We start from the raw sequence: 26,968 nt of genomic DNA on the forward strand, positions 1-26,968 counted from the left end.
CAGAAATAAGCATGTTCAAATTGGGAATTATCTTTGTTTCCTGTTTTTTCACATAATGTTGAATAAAAGGCAGAGGAAAAAGGCACTGATACAGCCTAATACACGAGGCAGGAGGGAGAAACAGACTCCCACCACATAATGGTACCTTTACAATCCTCCTGTTCCAGAGTCTTGCCTCTGCTTTGGGAATACAACTTCATATAATTCTATTTCTTATTAAATTTTATTTCTTGTAATACAAAAATTCAAGCCAACAGTAACAAAACTTGGTCTTTATCCCCACTGACCCAATTATCCTCTGAAGAGGTATAATCAGTCACTATGGTTATAAGTGAAGGCATTTATATTATTCAGGAAAAAAATTCACAAACTCAGTTCTAATCCTCACAAAAGTGAAACATTACAAAAAAAGATGAATAAATAAATGATCAGAAGATAAAAGTTTGCAGCATATTCCATAGGCTATCATTAAGCTTCAGCCCCCGAAGTTAAACAAACACACATGCAATCCACCCACACATCAACATTGTCTAGATGTTGTTCTGATTGCCAATGGCTTTTCACCTCTCGGGGACCTGATGAGGCTACTGGTAAAGCATGCAGGGACACAGCACCAATTTCAGTGAGGCATCCAGGCAGAGCAACCTGTATGTGCTTGCATGTGCATTCGTGTGTGTGTAAGCGCACACTCTTGCATGGGTGTGTGCTCATCTGCAGGTTATTTAACCATGGAACTTGCTCAAAATACAGAGGCCTTTCAGTAGCCTTTTCCTATCAGATGGATTAGACAAAGGGCCAAAATAAAAACGAATCAAGTATTCTTCAAAAAGCCTGGATAAACATCCTGGGAAAAGCAGCACTTGTAATAGACATTAAATCATTTTATTTTTAATAACAAAATTGCGTGGGCCATCAAAAAAACTGTGACACTTGTAACACATTTATTCCAGTGTAAATACATTAACTGTTAACAAAACACACACACACGCACCCCCCTTGCAGGAAGAATCCCCAATTCATATGTGAAATGTATTGGATTACATATTATTACATATATTATGCAGTATGACTCACGTTCAGTAATTTCTAGTTCCACATGTACAGCTAGAACTTAATAACCTTCATCTAAAAGGTTACTCGTCCTCTCCTTTAAATGCACCTCTTAAAGGCATGGCGTCATTTTTCCAATGTAGTATTATTTTTAACTTTACATACCTTTAATGTACAACTGTATTTAAAAATTACTTACGCCTACAACAAAATCCATTTACTCTCCTTTCAGTTCTCCTGTTCAGATTTCTTATGCTAGACATACTAAGGCCAACAACCCACAAAAATCTTTGGTCTCTTCACATGGTGAGGTATACCGTAATTTAGAGGCAAAAAAAACCCTGTAGAGAAAATTAGCATATACAGGATGCTGTTACTTTTCATGATTACAGCTTGCCTGAATATATAAGGGCATATAAATTTTACATTATACACATCACTTCAATTACAACATTATAGCTTAGTCTGAAGCTAGCAATTACATTTTGTAAAATAAATTAATACCTCATTTTAAGAAGCCGTAGAGAAGTCCAAACATCCAAAGTATGCTTTTGTTAAGCCATTACATTAATGCACAGATATGTCACCTCTTTTCTCACAAGCTTTGATCAGCTTCTTCCAGCTTCTCAATTTGTCTCCACATAAAACCGTTCAACATGCTACAAACAGCATTATACATCAGTCCTCCAACATTTTCTGTCAGCTATATAGAGCAAGACTCTGCCCTTCAAGTGTCACAGCACCTTCTCGATGGAGGCTTCATTTTCCACCACAGCCAGGCCTTCTGAAACTTAACTGTTTTCTTCTAACTGGTTTACCTGTCAGACAGAAGAAAAATAATTATTGAAAAACAGCTTACATGTCTTATTTTTCTTGTCCTATTTTATAGGCCAATATTAAATGTAAAAGAAGAATTCACCAATTTTTATAAAAAATTAGAAGTTAAATGATATTTGAAAAGCTCAATTATTAATTGTTAATTATTTTTTCCATTTCAACTCAATGCAGTATTATTTGATGCAGTAGGCATAAAAATGAAAGCATAATAGCGTGTAATACGATTAAACTGATTAAGTACAATAATTACCAGAAAATTAACAAGCTAGCAAGTCAAGAAAAACATAAGCAAAACATATATTCTTTTGTATCCACACTAAGCCTGCTTAGTTCTAAGCTAACAATTCCTTTCCTATAGGAAATTCCTCCCCCTTTTTAAAACTATTTATTCTGGGAAGCCATTCCCAAACTTAGGGGATATACTTTTCTATTCTATTACCTGTTAAAACAAACAAAATTTTCACTTCCCACTTCAAAAGTTTTATTTAGTGCATAACAACAACAGGAAAACATTTTAAATGGCTCTAACCCAGGAGACTAATGAAGGATAAAACATTTCCTCAAATATAAATTTCAGATTATGTTCCACTACAAAACATGACAAAAAGGCACAAACCAATATAGGAAAAATATGCCTAGTTGTTTTACCATAAAAGCAGAGGAGTGCTGCTGAATGTATTGTCCCTGATTATTTTAGACTGCCTTCCTAAAATTAGTTTTCCTTTAAAGAAACAACACAGTACTCATTTACATATAATTTAATACATACAGGTGAAAGCTGTTAGCCTTTTCATCTTCAAGAGCCAAACAAGGAATAAATTTAATCTCCACTAATAAGAAAAAGATGGCTTTAAATGTTCATGCACACATTCATTCATACACAGTTTAAGCAACGTAAGTTATAGCTCACATAACAGAGGGGAAAATAATGCAAAGCTACAGTAAAAAAAAAATATACATTACTCTGCCTCCTCATTTTTAAGCACTTGGTATTTGGGACTCTGGAGATCTTCAATGCTCTCAGCAATTGGCTTGTTTAGTGTTTCTGGCAGAAGCAGAGTCAGGAATCCCGCTGACAGTCCACTGATTCCAAACACCATGAACGGTACAGAAGGACTAACAGATTTCTAAAATTAAAAGCCCATAGTAAAAAGCCAGCATTGTTTCCTGTTCTTAAAAAATATGATCCATATGAACTGCAGTCAAACCCAAAAGACTACAATGTTTTCACGCCAGCAATTGTGCAATTATCCATATACTGGTGGAACAAAGAAACTTAATAAATGTCATTTCACAGAAACAGTTTCATATGAAGTTTACTTGCCTAAAGAACTAAAAGTCTTAGGCTACTTCCCTAGAAGAACTCTGATACTGAGTGAGCCTTAGCAATACCAAATGCATTCTGTAACAATCATTTCACTAACAGATGAAATATTAAACACAGAACATTAGATTATTTCCAAAGGGGATAAAATACTAGGCATTTTTAAATATCATGTTCATTATTGCTTGAAATTGAGTGAATGTTATTTAAGTTTTCATAAAACCAAAATTTTTTTAAGGAATAGGGGCATATGTGGTACCAAAATCAGCACAGTGCTTTTGAGATAACTTAATAAATCTGCGTTACATAACAATTAGAAAATAATCTTACCATAGATGGCACAAATGGAGCCAAAATGCCCCCAAATCTGCAAGACATGGAACAGACACCCAAGCCAGCATTTCTGTTTCAGACAAAGGATGCAAGATTTGTAGTTTCAGAATACACAACTGAATCATGCATGAACACATGGTGGCACTGTCAGCACCAACTTATAATTTTTTTTCCAGTTATCAGTAGTCTTCATTAGAAAATTTTGGATTTTTAAAGACCTCCAGCAGTTACTCTGAAGATTTTCTACAATTAGCTGCTAGCAAGGTAGATCACACCCTTCCAAAGCCTAGCAAAATCACCCTGTTGTGTAACTGGAAAGCGCTATGCTGGATGGGGAATGATTTCAAAATTTGGCATCTCCAGCTCAGGACGTCGGCAGCAGCCTCTCTTCTGCCACCTCAGGTTGCACAGATGAGAAGTCAGTGCTTACCCCCAAACAGAGAGTAACTATTTGCCAGTGTGAAGCTTGAAAACATCTGGCCAGGTCTCTCACAAGAGGTGCTGCTCAATGCTGCGCTCCCTTCAATTTTCAGACAAGTTTAGAACAATCTAATCTAGACTGATAATCAAAGTGTGGGTTAGAACAACAGGATCCTCTTCAAAGAAAGTTACAAAAATCCTCAGTGTCTTTCATTTCCTGATCAAATGGGAAAATCTTCCATCTCTGAATCACTCCTAAATAAGGTATTTAACAGCCCCTTCAGAAAGTGACACTAGCACCAGCCATCAGTGAGACAGCAAGAACCGGCTCACGGTGGTTGTTGTTCTCACTATGTCTCTTGGTTGCTTCCTCTCATTCATCATCATCCTCAGTCACACCACTGAGCTGAGCGGCCCCTGCTCACCCTGTTTCCTTTTCCTCCTCCAAAGACAGGAAGACAGTGACAGGATTAAAGATGACAAGCAGAGAGGGTGAGATGGCTCACCAGCATACCAAAACCACCCACCTGCACATCCCTTCCTAATGGCCCTTTGCACAGGTTAAGGGAAACAGATGGGGGAAGGAGCTGATGAGAAGCCAGCAACTTTGGTGTAAAAATAAACAGACAAAGCAACCTTTTCGCTCAACAGGTCCTTTTGGGAAAAGGAAAATAGCAACCCATGCTTCCTCACACTGAGGCAAGATCAACCCAAACGCCACAAGACAAGGCCAAGCACCTCCCCTGCCAACAAAATCCCTGAACAGATGAGACACACCAGTCTGTGTGAACCATCCGTTTAGAAGCACCCTCCCCACAGACCCTAAGGCCTGTCCATATCCGGAGGTTTGATGGCTTCCTTTTTTCTGCTGAGAGGGAGCAGGGCAAAAGGTGATCCTAAGTGCAAATTGTGTCATTTCAATTCCAATGCAAAATGAAAGCAGTCATTAGAAGACTTTAGGATATCTTTAACCCAGAGTTCAGCAGAGGTTGGGTTACACAGAACAATGTCATGGTAAGAAGAGGAAGAACACATTGTCACCCAAGAACTGTTAGCAAGTATTCTTTAAGTGCTGCACTGCCAACAGCAGACCACTCACCACCTGTCTTACCTTACTGCTCCAGTTTTACCAAGCTCACTAGAAGACCTATTAAACCTGACTGACTGCACATGCTCCTACCATCCCAGAGCACAGCGCTGCGCTAATGCCAGCCAAAATAGCCGTACAACCAGGGTAACGCATCAGCCCAGAGCTTTGCTCAAGCCAGTTAGTCCCACTGCAGCTGCCTGGCAAATTACACGTGCCATGTGGCACTCCCGTAGCCATGCTGCTTGCCCAGCGCTGCCTGGTGAGCGGGGTACAGCCCTGCACGAACGCAAAAGCTTCTCTGCTGCTGGCACTGGCAGCTCTCAGATTTCATTAATGCTCACCAAGGATTGTTGTTCAGCAGAAAGAATTATGGAGAGTTCCCTGCAAAGAAAGTCAGAGATCAAAAGGGCAAGTGCTTTAAAGAAGTACAAACTTATCTACCACCACTGGCATAAGTGAAAATACAATAGCTTCCCCAATGTGAAAATACACAAATAAGCTTTCCAATGCTATCCCACACAGTCCAATGGCCCCACTCTGATTCCACCCATCCCATAACAAGGATGCCATCATTTTCCATCAATTTCTCATTAAAAAAACCATGAGTTTGTTTTTACATCTCTATTACTAGAGCTACGATTACATTTTGTTTCCAAAGACAGTCTTCCTTTTTGTCCTAAATGCAACAATAGTGATGTTTTCTATTTTTAAATTTTGTTCCCCAGCAGGTATTTGAAAGACACATCAAAAGGGAAAAAAGCCCAAAGCATGTACACACTCTCCAGCTTGCAGCTCCTCCCCTTTTCTAGCACGAGGTATATTTGTCATTCTTCCATGTACCAACTGACTTTAAAAAATATGCCTAAAAGTCCTCAAGCTTAAGGTAATAAGTAGGTTTATATAAGGAGCAGTAATACTGAAGACATTTAATTTTTCTGCAAAACATCCCACTGGAAAAAAAGGGGAAGAAGTTTATTCCACCTCCTCTCCACTGCCTTTGAATGGTACGTGTCATCTCATGGCACGCCTGAGCTCTGCTGCCAGAGGAACGCCAGGATCACTAGAAAGCTTTGCAAAGACCACCAGATGGTGCTGATGCTTTGCCTTAATTTAAAACACTTGCCCATCCCTGCTTTCCTTGCACAAACCATAATATTTGAGATTAAAATGCCAGAGAGATATCAAGCAAATAAAATACATAAATTGTCACGTGAGGAATTTTCATATGGTTTAACATGAAGGTTTGCCATGTTATTAATCACAAGTTGTCTAATAAAGTCACTAATTTTCTAAACTGTCTTCACTCTTTACAGTTTCTCCACTGGCAGTCTGTGTCTTTGACACTTAGTTACTTTTGTGCCAGAATTTTAGTGCAGATTCTCAAATAAAGTAGCACTTTACTTGATTATTTTTTTTTTAATCTTCCTAATCAAAAACAGTTTCAAACACACTGAGGCACCGCTGTAATTCCTGCTAGGTATGAGCTGTCACATACTTGGCCTCAAAAATCAACAGGCCTTCAGAATACAGGGTAACATGAAACATGAGAACACATAGAAACAAGGAAAAGCTGAGAAATAAAAGCATTTAGTTCTCTTGATTCTCAACTCCAGAAAAAAACAGGGGACAGGAAAACAACAAACCACCCACTAGAAAAAGTGACCTTAAAGAACACAAAAGTTTGGACAGGGAGAATATAAACAAACCCCCACACCCAATCTCAGTCAGCATGCTTGGGACTTGCATATTAAACCTAAACCTTTGCCAAGAATCACAAGCTCAGTATCTAGAAACAGTCAATCCACCTCCACCCTCACAAGCTTCACTGCAAAAACCGCGTTCACAGTCCAGCTTTTATGCCTCCATAACATATGGGAAATTGTGAACCTCAAAAGACAAAAAAAAGCCAATCCAAGGAGTCACCCACATTTCCCTCCCTCCCCCGAAGTCCTCAGTGTCCTGGAATCAGGTGACTGATGTCACCATCCTAATTACCCCCACTGTGCTACAGGGCACATCTACCAGCCAGGATGCCCTCCTACGCCACATCAGCTTTCAACTGTCCTGCTCTCTCAAGAGAGGGCTCAATTTTTGCAGTAGTTCTGTGGTTGCTATTCTTGAGCAAATAGCTCAAATTCAGAGCACATACTTGGAGCACCATTCAGAAAACCACGTGAAACCAAGATGGAGGGTGAGAAGAGCAGGACTGTGTGTGGTATTATGTTCTTCTATCTCAGGTTTATGTTGAGACAACAGGAGAAAGTAACCTCACAAAGCATCGGTAAGAACTATGAAAAATAAACTAAGGTTTTAGCCCAATTGTCCATTAATTAAATGGTGTAAAGCAAATTACTGTTACACAGAAACTGTTAAAATTAGTTGCATTTTGGATATTTACTTAAGTAACAATGATATGGAAAAGCACTTGTTTTTCAGGAGACAAACAAACATAATCATATGGGAGAGAGAAGCATACAGGAAGACTGTAAATACTCCTTACTGCATAGTCTATATTTATAATTAAGTTAGCATACGCTTCCATCACATCATTATGTTTGGTTTTGCAGCCTGTAATCTTGCTCCCAAAATCAACAGCAGAAATGTGAAATATGGCACCTAGCACTGCAGTGCAAGAAGTCTGTTTTCATGGTTTTATTCTGGATTCAGACATAGTGGAAGTTACCACAAACAGCCCAGGAAAGTGCACTGGTGCAAAACACAGGACTAATAGGGAGAAGCCCTTTCAAGCCCTGGCAAGTTGCTTTAATTACAGAAAGAACTCATATTGATATTTCAGGTAAAAATAATCACAGATAAAGCACACCAGCCATCAGTATCGCTGTGCATGTGAAGTGTTCTCATTTACCCAAGAAGCTCTGTTAAATTACCTCAGTACTGTTGGGTATAGTTCAGATGTGTAAATATACACGATGTTGAAAGCAGCGCTGACCATCATTTTTCCACACAAAGCTAATGAAGTGGGACTGAGGAACAGACCTGTCACGAAAGAGAAAATAAGCTGTAAGGGTAGTCTTGTTTTCTTACTCTTTTTACACAACGTTGGAAACATCCAGCCCTCTTTTAAGAGGCTGTCACACAAAAACAATGTTTCCTCTCTATGGTTTTCAGCTACAAGCACAAAAGCAATTATCTCAGTTCCTCCCTACCATTCTCAGAACTAGCAGAAGAATAGAGACATAAAATTACATTTAGGACCAAGCAAATCTGCCACATTTTTGGGGGCAAGTAAAAAACTACCACAGCTCTAGAAGGAAGGAATAACGTTCCCAGCTCTGCAGTCAGAATACCCTACCAGGTAACTACATCTTTTGATGAGCACACACAATACAACCTCTTTGACTAATTTATCAGATTAAAACAATAAAAACTTGATTCACCTCAACAGCTTATTTGCTCCCCAAGGACATCCTGTTGGGACTTAAAATGAGGCAGCTCTGTAACTGGAAAGAACACATGCTAATGCAGCCCAGTTTACTAATAGACAGTCTTTAGCTGGCTAAACACTGACATGTGGTTCTTTTAAAGTCCAAACAACACCTGGCTTTTGTTATCCTGATTTCCGATATGGTTATCTTTGCACTATCCATTTGCATAAAAAGAGAACTTAATATATTTTTTAAAGTATGAGAAAAAGAATGTTCTGATTTGCTGTATTTCAGATTCTCTTCCTCAGCACTAAGTTCAGCATGTTTTGTTTTGGATCAGATGTTAAGTAATGGGAAAATGTGATGCTTCTCAATTGCTTTTCTTTTAATTTTGCCCTCAAATATTTTCAATTCTATTCATCTGATCAAGTCAGATGCTGTTTCAGCTGAAGCAGAAATTCATTTGTACATAAACCGGAATCCAGAAACTTGATTTAATTTCTTTAAGCATGATGTATTTTTGCAGTTATTTCTGTAATTCATGCAAAACAGATGCAACAATTTCATCCAAGTTCTCCTTTTGCTCAGTAAGAACTGGAATATTACATACAGCTGCCAGATGCAAAGGCGTGAACCTGGACCTCAGAGCCCTGCTGGGTGCTGTCAGAAGGGACATGCCTTTTCTTCCATCAACCAAACAAGAAGCGATGAAGAAGAGATTTGTATTTCTCCAGTGTGTTTTAAAACTTGCTGTTTTTCTCCCAGTGAGATTTCAGTTGAACATTGCATATCCATATACCAGATATTTAGCATTAGTACACTTGGGAAGTTTCGGTCTTACTATCAAAATAGAAGAAAAAGTCTGTCTAGACATGAGAAATTAGCACTCAGGAACTTGCAAGTAAGTTTAAATAGCACCATCTTCTCCAGGTTCCCTCCCTCAGGGGACGCTGAAGGCTGGCCATGTGGGGTCAGAAGCACACTGGAAAGTCACATCAGCTTCCTTGTGCAAGCAAGTCCAGACACAATCATTATATTTTCCTCGGAGTCTTGGAACATATTTTCAGCAATTCTTGCGGAACAGTCCATTACTTTCTTTACATACATAAAATCTAACACCATCAAGCAGGAATGCACTTTCTCCTGTATGGATTCTGTGACCATTTATAGGTCACTCACTAGGTCCAGCCAAGCATGTCCATGCAGCATCTTTAACGCTTTCTCCATTTTGTCCCACACCCCTTCACCTGAACATCCAGTAGCAGCACTCTGCACACAATTCTGCCTGAAACAGCACAGTCAGGGCAACTGTTTCAAATGTTGGTAAAAGGCAAAGTTTTAAGTTCTTGCTAAATTCACGCATTTGAGGTTATTCATAAGGATTTAGCTTCCATTAATTGACCTTCTGAATTTACAGAAGTAAAACTGGGGAAAATGTTAACAAACAGCGCTGATGTTGAAACGCCTCTAGAACAGGAGTTAGGAGTTTTGATGCCGTCACCGCCATTAAGGACCTCATTTGCAGTGCCATTATGTAGATTCACCTTCTGGCTGTCATCTTCATAAGTAAAAGTTCACTTAAACAGTACTTTTGAAACTAATGGAGTCTTCAAATTTACTTCAGAAAAAATATCCACGAAGAAAGGTTAGTTGTCAACAAAAGGAAATACCCAACGTTAACAAAAGCTGAGAAGATTGATTTAAAGGACTGTGAATTGTCTTTCCTCCTTCAGTGGAACACATATCAATGAAAGTCACAAGAAGTTATTATATGTTCAGCACAAGCAGATAAATCTAAATGAAAGTTGAAATCTAGTTACCCCTAGACTAGAAGTCTCCTTTGCTTGCTAGAGTATAAAGCAGATAGCAAATGCAGAAGATGCCTTTGTGCTTCACAGCAGCTTTTGAAAGAAAAGAATATTACAGCTCCGCTCCCCCTTCGCTGCCACTCTCCCTCACCATCTTCCAATCTGACACTCACACAAATTAACTGATGAGTTGTAAGTGATAAGGAAAGAGGGAGCTGAGGGATATATCACTTTTTACTTAACCCTTGAGAGACTTTTAGTTTCAAATTCAGTGCACATCTTTAATAACTGAAATGTTCTTGGCTTATTCCACCGGGAAGATGACTCGGATCAGATTCTCATTCACAAGTTAGCCGAGTTATTTAGAAATCGAGTGCAGGTTACAGACGTGAGAGGCAAGTGCCCAATATCTCATTAAAACCTTAAATCCCCTGTAATAAAACCGAAGCTCTTGTCAATCATTCTGAAGAATGAAGACTTAGACAAATATAAAAGTGTTCTCCTCAGTAACAGGCGGGTCAGATTAGAGATACAACAACCCTCATTTCATCCTGCGAAGTGACTCATCTTCATCATGCTCAAAGCTGAATTTTGTTCCACTTAACTGACACAGATTACTCTGGGCCAAGAACCAGCTTCACTCTTACCATGGTGGAAAGCAAGGTTTTTTAATGGGATTAAAGACAACTCAACTGGAAAAGGCAGAAGATTTCCTGAAATTTAGCATCTCTTCAGAAATTATTACCCTATCCTGATTACTTACTACTGCTTGTCTTGTGGTTGTTTTTTTTTAGATATATGAAAAGAAGCAGAAAGAGCAAACTTCTTGGAACAATGAAACAGGCTCAATAAAAGGAGCAACAAACCGTCTGAGGAGTTGAATTAACACAAGCATGGCAAATAGGATTATGGGATATTTTTTTCTCTCTCTTTTTCTCCCTGAGACTTTTCTGAGATCAATTTGAAATGGATGCCTGGCAGCATTTATAACTGTTAAGGATAAACACAAGCTATAGAGGGCTACCTTGTAATCACATCACTGGTGCTCCTGGGTCAAAACACTGTTAAAAGCTAACACATTTATACTGAAGCAATATTAAGAAAAATACAAGCAGAAAGCAGCCACATCTATTTGTTAGTGTCATATAGACTTATGTTTTCAGTAGCTAAAAATAAATATTAGTACAGAAAAACTGTACTTGAAATGGAAAGTGAATATACAAAACCAAACATATGTGAATGTCACAGACAATGTTAGAAAAAAAAGTTTTTGACATGAAAAATATACTTGATGATACTCCACTGTTACCATGAACTGTCCTCACAACTACACAGTGCAGCGAAACACAGCATGAGGCTGAGAAAGAAAGCAAGGTTATTGCCTTCTGCATGGCTTCCACGTTGCAATTCTGATTTCCGGTTCTAGTTTTCAAGTACAAACTACATTTTTTTAAAGCTTTAGTGGTCTGGGTTTTTTTATGATGCTTCTAATTCAGGAAAATCTCAGTTCTTATTTCTATAAATATTACCAAAACAAATGTAAAATCAAGCTTGGCATCTCACACTGTCAAGATCCAGTCAAACTAACATTACACTGTACTGCAGTCTTGCTATTAAACCCAGTATTTTAAGGTAAACTGCCTAAGTGACAAATTAATGCAGTGCCAGTATTTGAGACAGAATGTGCTAGCTTGGTCTGACCTTCAAAGACTCAAGGACTTGCAGTCAGACAAACTTAGTCAATTAACAGGGTCACATTATGCCAGGCAAGAAATTAAAAGCAATATAGACAAGACCGTGGCTCCCTGACCAGCCCTGGAAGGAAGGAATAGAGAGGGGTACAAATGGATAGGGCTTCAGGCCCTGACAGTCACAAAATAGTCATTAAGTTGTTTATTAATTCATACAAAAGCTGACAAAACATCTCCTTTAACAGCAGTACGTACTTACCAGCATTTGTTGGTAAAAACATGGTAAATATACAGGCAAATCCTGCAAATACCAGAAAACATGTCATAGTTTTACGTCTTCCAGACCTAGAAGGAAAAGAGGACCCAGATAATGATGAAAACAAAGTCATTCAGTATTTTTTTTAATTTGTCCACAAAATACCAACTAAAGTACACAGCAGCATTAACAACCTTTATAAATCTATTGTACCTTGGCAAGTGCTTCAAATCTTGCATTATTTTCCTAGTTGCATACTGAAGTCCTCCCACAAAAGCCTTCCTATTTCTAGTCAAGTTTTGATTTTTAAGCTATTGAATCTGTAGCCTTGCGAAGAACCCATCTACTTCAGCGACAAGAACTCTCAGACTTTTTCTTCTTCTCTGTACTAAGCAAGGCAATGGGCCCTGTCACTAAAAGGGTATTAGAGTGCATAGGCACAAAGATGAAATTAACATTGGTCACGAAAATGCAATTTTATTGCTTCCTAATCTCCATTTCTGTTTTACAACTTTGCATAAATATATGCAGTTATGACACACAGTAGAACTATTTTGTATGCTTTTCTGTCTAATAGTATACACAGAAATAAGCAAAGACTGTTTCTACTGCCTAGTGTTTTAAAATAAAAGGGAAGACAATAGGATAGAAAATCACCAGCCCATCACCACATCTGCCATAGTTACATATTTCACAATTATTTGCAAAGGGCCACGAATAAAGGTATTTATTAACAGTTTGCAGGCACGTAGAAATACTACACATGCTTGTTACTTCATGAACTCACAGCTACTTCCAACTACTATCCCATACTAGTAGAACTACAGTTTATCTATAACAAACATACAATACTTGTTTTTAAAATCTGCTAAATATTCTTGCAATACAAAAAGTTATACTCTAAGGCTGCTGCTCACTAAAATGGAATTAAAACGAAGCAGTGGCTTGTCACATTCGGTTTGGCATTAAGCACCTGAAACTACACATATCCTTACTTCAGGAAACCAAAAGCTTGAAATTTACAATTAGTTTGACAAATTACAGTGAGGGTGGGAGGGAAACACAGAAAAGGACTTGTGCAGATTAAATGCATGTCCTTGACTCAGGCTTCCTGGGCTTGAGGTGAAGGTTGGCTGGTTGTTTCGCTTTTTAGCTTGACAGAGCTGACGGATTTTCACTGCCCAAAAACCCCAAAAGTTGACATCCTCACCTGACTGAAGAAAATGGGATTTTTGCCACTAACCTCAGTGAGACCAAAGTGTCATTACAAAGATACTCAAACTGAAGGTTAAATAAAACCCTGAGTAGCTCTGGGTTGCCAGACTATTCAGCCTTCAGAAATAATACCCACATAAACAGAGGGCCTCCAAATACACTGAAAAGTATGAAAATACACAGACGCTGATCACTCATGCCTTAATGAAAACTGAATGACTCTCACTTCCAAGTTCTCTTTGAAAAGTTTAAGTGAACAATACTGAAAACTGCTTTCAACTGCAGTTGGTAGGCTGTACAAAAACAAGCCATTCTGAATAAAACACGTAAAAGATAAATATAAGATATAGATACTTAAATAACTAGGCTACTCACATTTTTTCCATATAGACCAAAATTTTTTAACATCATTAATCACTGAAAAGCGCATCTTAAGTAATATAAAAGATGAACAAAACTAAAAAAGAGAACAGGTAGAAATCAGAGTCCCACTTCTGTATCTACTGCAGAAACCCCTGCAGCAGAGTAAATCCCCAAAGAATCAACACTGTTTAGAAAAACAGTGAAGTATCTTACTGAGAAAAATATTAATATTTTTCTCGGCTATCTACAAATATATGCAGAAAACTAGGAAATAAGTTTTTCTTACCAAGATTTCTCAATAAAAAACATGCAGAGAGGAAATGCTGGAACTTCTACAAGACCAGAAAGAGCCACATTTAAATACAAATTTCCTCTTAATTCACCAGCATTTAAAGTTAGTCCATAGTACACAAAGCTGCAGACATACCTACAAATAACCACAAAAGTTATATCACTAACATAACTGATCTTTAGGGCTGAGAAAGTATTTAAAAGGTAAATTATGCCAAGTTATGTAGTAGCTATATTGAGTTACATGCTAGGAAGAGAACTCTTATTTCCCCCAAAAACAGAAACAGGGCAAAGAATAGTTCCTATTTAATTAAAGTACCTTCTTGAAAGAAAACAAGTGCTCATATATATGCACAGCATAACTTCCAGCATTTCTATTAGCTTGGGTTTTTTCCTAGGTTATTTAGCAAACCTACTAAGCTTAACTGTAAGCAGCTGATGTTTAACTGTTGCAAAGTGATCCTACATACATACATCCATTGCTTAACACAGAGTGTCTTCCCCAGACCTAGGTAAGGCTTCCCCAACAAACCTATTATCACTTGCCTTGGAAAGAACTAAGCCGCCAGGTCCCCACCCCACACCACACAGACTGGGTTGGAAAGGCCACGAGATATTACAAAGTCATTTTGCCTATTCCCTAGTCACTCCCTTGCTGTCCAGTCAGAATCTGGGCCAAAGGATACAGAAAAGGAGAGGAAAGTTTTGCCTGATAAAGGGAGGAGTATGTCCTCTGTCAGTCACAGCTGAGGGTGATGCTAAAGGCTCCTGAGCAACAGTACACGGAGCTGGGTGACAACCGCTGTGACACCACCCCAACAGCTCCCTACACTGCATCTTAACAGGGCTTGAGACAGAAAAACAGTGCTGCGACCTCTTCTACCAGAAGGTAAGAATGCCTTTGTGTCATTTATCGTCACTATAATAATATTTACCTACGGGCAACTTAAGAGTCTAAGATGCTTCTGGAAAGGTCCTACTTAGCAAAGATGTTCCTGCCGCTCCCACGCCCTGCACGCATCTGCTTACCTCACACGTCAAACTACTGATTTTTCTCATCTACATCCTAACAATCGTCTCAAATGACATTGAACTTGAACGGGAAAACTTGGTCTTGACATTTTAGAGAGGAGCTGTTCCTCCAGCAGATTTTAGCTCAAGTCAATTTGCAACGGCTGCTGTAACAACCAACCCAACTCCCCCCCACCCCAGGGGTTCCCTCTGCACTGCCATTTATTACTGATATATTATGTTATATCCTCCTACGCTTTGGAGTGATTTTTCTTTCAAGTTGTACCAATCTGTATTTTATCTTGCCCGCAGTTTTCCTCCACTGACCCTGTGTAACATGCTTTTTGGCTCTTAATGCTTATTCTTATTCCAGATCTCTACTGTTATATAATCCATGTAGTCCTTTTCTTCCTAAGACTGGTTCAAATACACATCCTCTCTAATTTCTGCTCCAGCCTCTCATTTCACTCAGTGTAAACCTTACGTTCTCACCAGATTACTTCTTAGTAGGTCTGAAGCAGTTTCTAAGTAACACGCTGAAAATAAAATGCAACCACAATAATAATGAAACATCAATATTTTAACACACCATTTTAGATTATTATTGTCTGCCATCAACTGCCAAATTTACAATTTAGTTTTTGAGGACAGAATTTTCACAAGAAAAGGATGAAAACCTTAATAGTTTCCTCATGTCTGACCCATTCACAGTGTCTTGTTATTACACACCAGATGTACATCAGTATGATGGTTCGCCACCGAAGGACTGGATGTTTTACTAAGTTTAGGATACCAGGTGCCGATTCATCCTTTCTCAAAGTCCCTGCAGTTGGTTTTAATTTTAGATTCAGTCTCTCTTTTCCATTACCAAGGGCAATATATTGCAACACATCTTCAGCTTCTGCTGTTTTCCCTTGGGAATACAGCCACCGTGGTGATTCTGGGAGCATACTATCAGGAAAGAACAGAACATCAACGATGGCAAGTTCATTCCTATGAACACAGTGCTAAAGTCAAGCTTTCCATTTTGCAAATCAATACTTTAAAAAGTACCAATAACAAAATGCAGAGAAAAACATTCTATTTGTGCTGTTTGACATATTAAATTCCACATACTCCAATAATAACAACCCAGTTAACCTTACAGAAAAATGGTTTGAGATGCTTGGCAAATATGGCTCAGTCATGTTAGAAGAGTTTAAATCTAAATCTTGACTTCTGCTGAACTGACTCCTTAGGAAGCACTACACTAGCATTATCCAGGAAGCATCTCAAGTTCAAATTATCTGAACAGCCCAGAAAAAACTTCATTTTCACAAAGTTTATTTCAAGCTTCACTATTATGGGAAGGGCTCCGAGTTGGAGTGGAGAGAAGAGGAAAGACATTTTACTGGGGAATTACTTGTCAGGCTCCAGTACCAGCTCATCACTGTCCGTGTAAGTTTTGTGTCTCTTACTCCCAAGTGTAATCAGAATATCCTTGCTTACCACAACCTCAGTTCATGATTCTTGGGGTTTTTTTCCAGGTCGTACAGTGTGTTGCTGCTCTCATGAGAGTCATAGAATATAGAATGGAGTATCTTTAACTGAACCTTGCTCCTCGGGTACTCCCAACAGAGATATACATTCTACAACCAAACTAAACTTTCATTACTTTAGAGGATCCCAGTATTTTTAGCATTTAGGGGAAGTAATTCTATTTCCATTCGAAAGAAAACACCACGGAGGAAAATATATTATGCAGAACTACTTTCCCCAGCCCAGAGACTTTGTTTTCCTTGACTACAGGAAGAGGGCGGGGGTTTTGGTGTATTCTTTAACAAAACTTATCTAAAAAGTAACTGAAAATAAAAAAGAAAACTGAAATAAAAATCAGAGGGTTTTTGCTATCTATGCTGTATGTTAGACATTCCCTGTTATTATGTGTAGACAACCTACTCCATTAATTCTTTTATTTCTTCTACAGCTTTAACTAGTGATCAGAAGTATACAAGGTGTATTACTTGACATGTTAAAGGAATATCTTGTAACAACACAGGCCAGCCAAAGCTAGCACACTTGATTTCTTAAATATTGATGCATTTCATAATCATTTTTATGATAATGTCCACGTAGGAATTCTAAATATGGAACACCCAAGCACAACCGTACTAGGAACAGACACAAGGGACCTCAAATCAAGCAGACACATAGTGTATCGTGCTAAAAAGCCAATTCCAAGTGCTCTCATTTCCCTTTGCACAGATGTGTCTCACATAAAGAAACTCTGAAATCCCTCTAGGATCACTTCCAAAACTTCTCAAGCGCTGAAGCCCTTCCTTGGCAGAAGGCAGAGTTCCTGGCTGATGCTCCAGCTCGCAGCCTCTGGCAGGCCTTCCCTTCCCCAAGCAGATTTGTAATCGAGTTTTATTGGACAGCTGGCACACAGCTACTCTTTGCAATGCCGGCCACTGAAACTGTAACAGCACGCAGAAACACAAGCTTGTCGTCTGGGTAACCCTGACCCTCTGCTTCATTTAAAACCCCTTCTTCCTTCACAATGTCATTTTTCTCTCCCTTGGTTCACAAAACCATACAGAAAAACATCATCCTTGTTTATATTGTTCTCTTGAATGATGACAATAAAAAGTAACTATTAAATTGCTGCATATTTTTTCTTGTCATTATAATGTAGTGAACTACTTACAAAGAAAGAAGGAAGAAGATAACTCCTGGAGTATTCGATACAAAGGCAAGGTAGCGCCATTCTCTTACACAGTAACCAAATAAAGCGTAAACAGCAATGCCAACTGCAAATGTCAAATTGGTTAATGAACCTGGAAATACAAGACCAAAGTGGTGACTACAGAAACCATTGGTCAAAAAAAACCCAAACCAAACAACCCCCCAATCTTAAGCAGAAGCCTGAAATTCCTAGCCCATGATATACCCAAATAAAATAGCAGTTTTGCGATGTAACTTTACAGCACTTGTGAACCAGCTGGCTTAAGTATACTATGCGATCCCAATGAAGAATAGCTTTGTATAATGTATGGGGGGGTGTTGGGGCTTTTTTCCCCTTTCAAAAATAAAGGGTGGTACATAGAGTAAGAAATGAACAGGAACCTACAGACTAAAGAGAAAACTTGAGGTCAGGAAGGGGAAGTGTTGAGAGTGATTTATTTAGGTCTGTTAAGGGAACCTTGAATAGAGGTGGCAGGCTGGAACAGAATTCGGAAGTTAGAAAAGTACAAGGACTGACTTCAGTACAAAACCAGCTGCAAGCCAGAGGTTTATTATAGCAGACTTCTGATGTACAAGCATAAGTGTTAAAAATATGGGGTCAACTTGAACACCAAAAGCCTAACAACAAACTCTCTGCAGACTAACACAGGAGATCTCGTACTAACCGGGAAGCTCTCAGCTATCGCCCACAAAGCCTAGCTCACAGCCAGCACCTAGGAGAGCTTCTTTAACACTGCTGAGCTACATCCAGCAGCTCCCTCTCCTTCAGCCCCTGATCAGTTGTTCAGCACTTCTTTCTCAACAGCTGAGCAGAACTAGAATAAAGCACCTAGAGCAACAAGCAGCAGGAAACAGACTGTCTCTTCGGTCCATCAGGAAGCTGGCCCTGCAGGGAGAAAGGCTGGGAAGAGCAGAGAGAGACAACAAGGCAAGGGGAAGGGGGGAGGGAGAGATGGCATGAGTCAAAAAAGTGAACCTGGGAGAAGAAGAAAATTCAACACTTAAAAAAAATTTAAGTGGACAGCTATAACTAAACCACAACTGTATCACACATCCCCAGGAGTCCAGAGGAGAAATAAGAAAAATAACAGAATAAGGTAACTGAAGAAATGAGAGTGAGAGACAGAGAGAGAGAAATGCTCACAGCCACAGCAAGTCAGCATTTGGACCACGTTTTTCTCCATGTTGCACTAGCCAAAAGGGCGTTAACAGTCTCAGCTACTCCAGCTTTATAACAGATTGACGTGCAAGTGTTAAATTTATTTTCAGTCTTGGCAGTGAGAGATGAAAAAGGACATTTAAAAATACTGGATGGTCACCATATTCAGCAGTGGAAAAAATAGTGTCCAGGCACCAGGTCATTTTGTGGCACAGGGAAACTTCAAAGAACACTTTCAAGAACACCTTCCCAAGATACCATACATCATACATCATTCAGAAGTTGGCAGGATCTGCCAAAACATTTTTTTTAAAATGTAACTTAGTGGACACATTGGGAAACTGTAGGAACCAATATACCTATTTCAAAACTTCAGTTTTGCTATTTATCAAAGAAACTCAATCCCATCTTCTTTATTCAGGCACCTTTCCCACAGAAATTAGAACTTTGATGAATCACATCACTCTTATTTGACTTAAGCTACACACTGACTTTACTTGGTACAAAGGTAAGAATTTAAAGTGTAAGGTATTGATAGAACAATATGTGGCAGAGTAATAATGATTAAATATTCCCAAATCCCACCTGTAAATGACCAAAATGATTTTCCTACATATTCTTGGGTTAGGACAAAAGATACAAGAGCCATTCCACCATTCACAATTCCAACAAGAAAACGTGAAACTGCAAATATGTTATAATTTGGAGCTAATGCTGTGACATACCCAAAAACGACATCAAAAAATAGACCTGTAGAGAGACAATAAAAAGTAATTAGTACTTATGCTAGGCAGCTTGAACTCGGAAGAAAGGCAGGGAGCACAGTTGGTTACTGACTGTAATGAGTAGGCTATAGTACTCTTGTCTCTAATCTCTCACATTTGGCTTTCTGAAGTCACGCCATATGAAAATTACAATCATCTTCAAGTCACACACTGAGGTCTGCAGTGCCAAAGATGATCTTTCCCTGAGACAATGTTATCATTAAACAAAAAGTCCCTTTGCCTGCAAACACAGCTGGAAAACAAAACACCAGGACATGAATTACCCATGCTAAAGATGTTTAGATAAATCATTCTCCCCTGCCACCCCCTCACCAAAAAGGGAATTATTTTTATGGAGGCAATATGGTCAGGCAAAGCATGGAACACAGTGCTCAGTGATAGTCAAAGCAAAACCAGGTTATTTTTCATGTCCCATTGATATTCCAGCAACCACTATGCTGCCCAGCACACTCATACCAATGAATTTTAGCACTGCTCTACTCTGAATGAAATGCTTATACAGAACATTGACTCCATAACATGGATGCAGCAGGGTGGCCCAAGGGCAGCCTCTGAGCAGGCAGAAAGGAAAGAGATGGTTTTACATGTAGAATGCTTAAGAAACACCTTTTAACAATCTTACCTGAGATATACACTGGCTTCCTGCCCAGTTTATCTGACAGAGGGCCAAATGTGATATTTCCAATAAGCAGTCCAGCAAAAAATAGGGATGATGCAAGGCTCACTTTGTAGGCTTCTTGTTCGATTAGGTACCACTGTCAGAAAAAGAATCTCCTTATTGTTGAAAGTATTAAGACCAAGTTGCCAGCTTCCTCAAAAATAATTGTAAAAATCTATCAAAATTCTTCTCTTGCATTTCCCACTTCTTGCTCTATATCCAAATAAAGTTTTGTTCAAAGTTTGATAGGTAAGCCAACAGTAGTCATTTTTTTTCCAAGAGACTCACATCTCTACTTTCTCTCTCCCAAGAAGTTCCATTATAATATATTACAAGCTTTCAACTTGGTAAGCATAATTAATTGCACTCCAATTCCCAATCTTTAACAATGCAACTTATCTTCAGTTATTAAAACCAAGGAAGTCTGAATTATTAAGAGCTGAGCCATTTCAACATAGGACAAGCCAAGCTATTTCAATGAACAGATAATAAAAGTTATTCATTAACAAGAATAAAGCATGGCTACTATTGCAGCATGTAGAGAGTTAACACTATGCAGCTACACTCGCTGAACCATGAGTAACCCCTGGTGCTCTTCCTCCTTGTACACATGTTGAATTGTTGAAGAGAAGCAGGAAGAGATTAAGGAGAGATGTCCTTGTTTTATAAAAACGTAAAGACCTACTTATGGACTACTCATTGATAGTTTAATATCTTATTGTGCACCTGCATTTATAATCAAACAGAAGTTAGAAACAAATGATGGGTTTCTATATAAAATGTACTTTCTACCTTGTCCAAAAGCTAAGCTGAGGCAGCACAATCAAAAATTGTCGGAAGAGAAGAAAACAAACTGACGGTGGGTTGAAATAGGAATGAAACTTATACCTTTCCTAATGGGGCAAGGAATACAGGCAGCTTGTGTGGCCCCGCACCACAAACAAGGAGAATCAACACTCAAACACACTGCTGAGATGACAAACGTTGCTGACTTCATGAATTTGGGAAAGAATGGTAATCAGAAAATCCTACTTGATTTTCCAGGAAAATAATTTAACTAATTCAGTGCAAAGCTTTAGGCAAAGAAACATTTAATAATTATTTGAGTATTTCAAATAGTACCCAGTGTATTTACTGGAAAATTTACTTTCAAATAAGTGGATGGGTGTCATGCTGACTTTTTAAATGACATGTGCAGTATGCCCTTCGGGGAAGAAAACCCAAACGAACCAGCCTAAGGGAAGATGCCCGTGACCAAAATCCAACATAGCATACTAGGACCTCAGCCCTAGATTAATACAGATCCCCAAAGAATATTAGGAGTTTACTGAAACGTTTAATTATAGCAGCGTCAAGAAATGTATGCTTTCACTTAATCTGAACTCACACAGTGGCAAAGTCCAGAGACCCACCAGTTACCTGCACTCTACCCATCCAGCAGCCTGCAAGATGCAGGTTGCAGGAACAGGACAGGATTTAACGTGTTCACAGGACACCTTCTTTAGTCCCATGTACCCAGTGTTCCAGCACTTCCGAGTTTGGGGGGACTTTTGGATACTCTGAGAAGGTAAAATTCACGTGCAGCAGTATTTGCAGCTGGTTTCTACTATAGCCAGCTGGGTAGTAGATTCTACCCTATTACACTGAATAAAGACGCAGCCCCAAAACTTATGGTTTCTTAACTTTCTGAGGAGATTTCAACAATGAAATATTCCTGGGCACGAATCCTCAGGAAACTTAAAGTATAAAAGCACAGAGCGCTGCTGGCGTAAATCCTTCTTCTCTGTGCTAGCACTCCACAGCACACAAATTTCAAACTCCCAGTTCTTGTCTGCAGAGTGTTTCAGGCTGATACAAGAGACAAAACAACTTTACGCTCCTGGATATGGTTGTAAAAAAAAATAAATCAACTTCTCAAAGGTAAAGGACCATTCCTACACCAAACACACAACATTCCTGAACTCACCGCCCTAAGCATCATCAGTTGTTAAATAAAGCAGGGCACTGAGTTGATGCCAGGCCAAGAAGCAATTCCAAAAACTGTATTTTCCACAAACCAAGCCTGAGCTATTATTTAAGTTATGTAACTATTATTAGTTACGTCAAAATTAATTACAATGATTAGTTCTTGAAGCAGAACTGAAGAGCTGCTCTGAAGTTTTGTTGAACTCCAGAGCAGAACAGTACCCCTGCCAAACCAGAACAGAACTGGAAATATTTGCAGTTTAAGCTCCATCACCACCAAAATAAAGGAAATAAAGTTTACAAAAGCAGCTTCCTCTCTCAGGATAGAGCAAGAGAAAAGATTGCTTTTGCAGACTGTTACTTGTGCTGCTTAGCATGTCACTGGAAGACGTTCATATTTTAACAAGTCTGATATAATAATCTGTGAAGAATATAACTTTTAAAAGAATGCGCGCATCTACTTTATTTGCACAAAAGGAGCTTGTTAAGTATTTGTCAAAATTAACTGTAGCTTGCCAACAAAAACATTGCCAATTTTGTTATCACCAAAACAGGCATCCTCTCAGCTCTTTAAATCCACGTGGCAGATTGATTTAGTTACTAGGCTGCTAGCCTAGCCAGCATCTTAAGATTTCATGAAGACTGTTCAACATAATTTTTTTAAAAAAAAATCTTACAATAAAGTTACTGAAGTGAATGGGAACATAAATTTGTTTTGATGAGTCTTGAGTTACTACATATTTTGGAAACAGGGACACTGACTCCTACATTTAAAAGCAGAGTATTCGTTAAAATTTGCTGATTTCTGATTATAAATTAAGTACTATCCTGGACCGTGCATCTGAGACTAAAGCGTGTCCTTGGAAAACAGGCTAATCAATAAAATCTGTTTCTGACAGAGGATATGATCCAATATTGCAACATTCCTTCTTACATCTAGTCACTACATCTTTCCAAGAGAAACAGGACACACTCACGTTAGGGATAATGGGAAGGAAGCAAAAATTTGGCAAGCGCTAACCTGTCTTATACGAGTTTACTGACAACCGCTCTGAGAATTCCATCAGGAGAGCTCTTGACAGTTCACGCTACAAGCCACGCCACCCACGCAGTCTTTTTTCTGGCACAGGCAGCAATGCTTAGGTCACTCGTGCTTGCCCGAGTGATTATAGCCCAGGGACTAGCAAAAAGCAAACACAGCCTTTTGCATGGAATTCACAAGGCGTGAGGATGAAGGGTCAAGCTTTGTCCCACTCAGCAAACTTCAATCTGTTCCATCTCCCACTCTCATCACGCATTAAAATACCCAGACACGTGGCGCATGAGTTTCATTTTCATACTAGTTTTCATCTTTATCTTTTGTGAGGAACTAATGCAACTCATGGTAAAGTTTACATGCACAGCAGATTGTGCAGGCACGACAAATCGAACATTTTCTTGGTACAGAAAAAAACATTAGGAGGAGCACATCCTAAATTCCAGAGTTTTAAACTGTAGTTAAATCATCTTTCTTCGTTAGTCATGACTTTCTAAAACATCTGAAGGCAAAGAAAACTGAGAACAAAATAAAGAAAGCTTAACCTAAACTAATAAATATTAGATTTACACTAGGAAAGCTACACTAATAATTAAATCATATCCTTCCAGTTTGAAAAATAACAATAAAAAGCCAGATGGGTGGGTTCCAATAATTTTTAACAGCATAAGGAAAACATTACACTAAGCCCCGCTCAGCTTTCACAAGTGCCACGTCCTGCATTAGCAGCGTAAATCCCGAGAAGAGAAGAAATGGTTAGGCACGACGGAAGTACTTGCCTCGGTTACTATAGATGTGAAGTTGCCCACAAAGCGGATATGCTTGGCAAGCTCGGCTCTGCTCGCTGGAATTCCTTCTTGGTCTATATGATACTCAGGCACAGCTCCCACAAGCACAACAAGCATCGACTGACAAGCCACGTATACCTTAAAATAAGAAACAATCATTTACCCTAAACAATCCCAAGCAGACCTGATGGAAAGCTTACAAGCTTTTCATTAAGCTAACAGCTAACAACTTCCCTTTACCCTGCATCACAAACAAAACCCAATCGGCCTCCTGTGTTTAAATCCCCAGATGTGGTCATCAAGCCAGGAGCAGTGGGCACCACTCCAGAGATACTGGGGCACTTTAGGTGAAAGCTTCATCTTGCCACCCTCCTTACTGTTGCAAAGTTGTTCAGTTTGTTCTTGCTGTTTTGCAGCCAGTCACAGGAAAGGAAGGTATTAAGAACTTCATCATTGTTTCATAGCCAAGTTCTTAGACCAAGATTATTATTATAAAAAAAAAATTTTTACTTACATACTCAAAGGATACAACCAGTAGTGACAAGTCAAAAAAAAAACCAACCCTAAGATTACACTTTTAAAAGTCTCTGCTAGTTCTTTCCATTGCAGAGACTGAAACCATAACCTGATCATTAGCAAAACGAGAATGCACAGGAATAAGAAAGATTTTCATAAAGTAATCCTTATTCATCAAGATGGGCTTCAAGATGTTTTGAATGTCCTCTGGGTTTTGCATGTGATTTATTTTATTTTTTCCTAACTTAAAATCACATCACCCTTAAGCCTATCCAAGTATTAGCCATTTTCAGCACATTACCACTGATGGAAGAGTTGTGAATCTAGAAAGGCGCCCTTCACTGGGCCACAAGCCTTTGGGTGGTGGATTTGGTTGGACCTTGGTTTAGCGTGCCATTTTATCCCATGCTTACCTTGAACATTCTTGCAGAAACATTATAAAGAAAAACATGCAGTCAGCACAGTCCCCCTCCCTCACAACAGTGCTGTAGTTCAAAACGTGGAACTGCACTAACAGGAGGAAGAAACTGAGCGAAACAGGTAAATGTTTGCATGCGGGGGTGTGGACACTAAGGACAGCGCCATGCATACCCGTTTTCACAAGAGATTTTAAAAAAAAAGACACCAAAAAAAAAAAGAGCAGTTGTTGTGGTTAGACTCCATTTCCTTCCACTCAGCGTGAGCTTAAAAGGCAGTCTTCAAAAAGCGGAAGATGTGCGTAGAAGTACGGCAAACAGATCATAAACTTTGAATTATAGAATCATGAAGGGTGGAAAAGCCCTGTAGGATCATCAAGTCCAACGGTCACCCCAACACCCCCAGGCCTCCTAAGCCATGTCCCCAAGTGCCACGGCTGTGAGGTTTTCCAACACCCCAGGGATGGCGGCCCCACCGCCCCTCGGGGCACTCCGAGACGTTACACAGGCAGGGCAGCCCCGAGGCAGGCAAGGGGTTTGAAAAGCAACTTGCGAAAGGAACAAAGCCCACCACATCCTTTCTGAGACGCCCGCGAAGCTGAGGGGGGGGCCTGAGGGGATGTTCACCACAGGAGCGAATGCTCGAGCGGGTCCCTCCGCCACTCTCGGCCCAGCTGCCGCCCGGAGCGCAGGGGGAAGGCGGCGGCCGGCGGGGGGGGGGGGGAACAGGACCCCCGGCCCGGAGCCCCGGGCAGGCCGGCTCTGGCTGTGACACCGATGCCCAGGGGGATGCCCGAGCCACCTGCAGCCCTCCGGGCGGGAGGGAGGCGGGCAGCGCCTCGCCTCGCACCCCCTCGCCGCGGGGCAGGTCAGCGAGCGGGTCCCCACGGGGCAAACCCGGGACAGGCGGCGGTGCCAGCTCAGGGTGCTGTGCCGAGCCGGGGCGGGGGGGGGGAACGGGAGAGAGAGAAACCCGACCAAACCAACCCCAAGCTAACCAAAAGCGAGAAGACACGGAAGAGCCAGAGCGCAGCGCCCCCGGCCCCGCAGCGCCCGCCGCCGCCGCCCCGCCTCACCTGCAGCAGCACCAGGCAGGCGGTGAGGCGCCGCTGCCCGCCGCCGAACTCCCCCGCCGCCCCGAAGGCCTCCTCCAGCCCCACCGCCATGGCCCGCCCGCCACAGCCGCCGCCGCCGCCGCGCTGGCGGCCCCGTCCCGCCCCGCCCCGCCCCGCCGGGCCGCCCCCCCGCCCCGCTCCCACCTGCCGCCCCTCCGGGGGTCTCGGCCCCGGCCGGGGGCTGCTGCGCGCCGAACCGCCGGCTGAGGCGGCGCCCCCCCGCCCCTCAGCGCCGGGCTGAGACCTGGGCCGAAGAGGCGGCCGCTTCTGGGGCAGCCCTGCTCCGGGCAGAGGCAGCCAAGGCAGCTGCCTCGCGGGCCGCGTGAGCCATTGATTTAAACAGAAGTGATCCGAAAGATGGAGCTGAGCGGAGCGGAGAGCATCAGCAGGCGGCGGCGGCGGACAGCCTCACCGCTGCTCCGGGAAGAAAAGGCTACCAGGACAGAAGGCAGGGTATATGGCCAAATCTCTCCAACACAAAGGCAGGCGAAGCCGAGCTGCGGGAGAAGCCCCACAGAAGAGGGGAACACCTCCGCAGTTGCTCCAGAGCTGTTTTAAAATGGGAGCGGCTCTCTGTTCCACGACCTGGGCTGTAAGAGAAGCGGGGTTTTTCATCAGCGTTTAATCTAACCTAGGTAATTGCAGGCTGCTACCAAAGGTTAATTTTGGTCTGTAGCCTTCTCCCCAGGCTGCTGTCTCCGGCCAGATCTGGTAATTGGGCACCTACAGAA

At 40.6% G+C, this 26,968-nt stretch overlaps 1 protein-coding gene across 2 annotated transcripts; it reads right to left on the reverse strand.

Moving 5' to 3' along the window:
* Positions 1-860: 860 nt before the first annotated feature.
* LOC104049065 (solute carrier family 22 member 15-like) lies at positions 861-26,305 on the reverse strand. Of its 2 annotated transcripts, none has more exons than XM_064464734.1 (12): positions 26,199-26,305; positions 24,182-24,328; positions 20,366-20,498; positions 19,544-19,708; positions 17,762-17,891; positions 15,805-16,026; positions 14,060-14,200; positions 12,199-12,284; positions 7,943-8,051; positions 3,542-3,614; positions 2,851-3,014; positions 861-1,868 (listed from the first exon to the last, which is right to left on the reverse strand). In XM_064464734.1, the coding sequence occupies exons 1-12, from the start codon at positions 26,286-26,288 to the stop codon at positions 1,865-1,867; spliced, it is 1,464 nt and encodes a 487-aa protein (XP_064320804.1). In that variant the 5' UTR covers positions 26,289-26,305; the 3' UTR covers positions 861-1,864. The 2 variants fall into 2 exon arrangements, with proteins under 2 accessions (XP_064320804.1, XP_064320805.1); XM_064464735.1 differs by having other exon boundaries at positions 2,846-3,014.
* Positions 26,306-26,968: the final 663 nt, after the last annotated feature.

The sequence above is a fragment of the Phalacrocorax carbo genome, chromosome 13 (assembly GCF_963921805.1).
Source record: "Phalacrocorax carbo chromosome 13, bPhaCar2.1, whole genome shotgun sequence".
NCBI lineage: Eukaryota > Metazoa > Chordata > Aves > Suliformes > Phalacrocoracidae > Phalacrocorax > Phalacrocorax carbo.

What these genes read in the sequence shown, in the direction of transcription:
- LOC104049065 (XM_064464734.1), bottom strand. Translation starts at nt 26,288, where the DNA reads ATGGCGGTGGGGCTGGAGGAGGCCTTCGGGGCGGCGGGGGAGTTCGGC. An exon ending in ATCTTCTTCCTTCTTTCTTT is followed by an intron (nt 16,027 to 17,761) that starts GTAAGTAGTTCA and finishes CTTTCCTGATAG; the next exon opens with TATGCTCCCAGAATCACCAC. An exon ending in CTATACCCAACAGTACTGAG is followed by an intron (nt 3,615 to 7,942) that starts GTAATTTAACAG and finishes TGTCTGAAACAG; the next exon opens with AAATGCTGGCTTGGGTGTCT.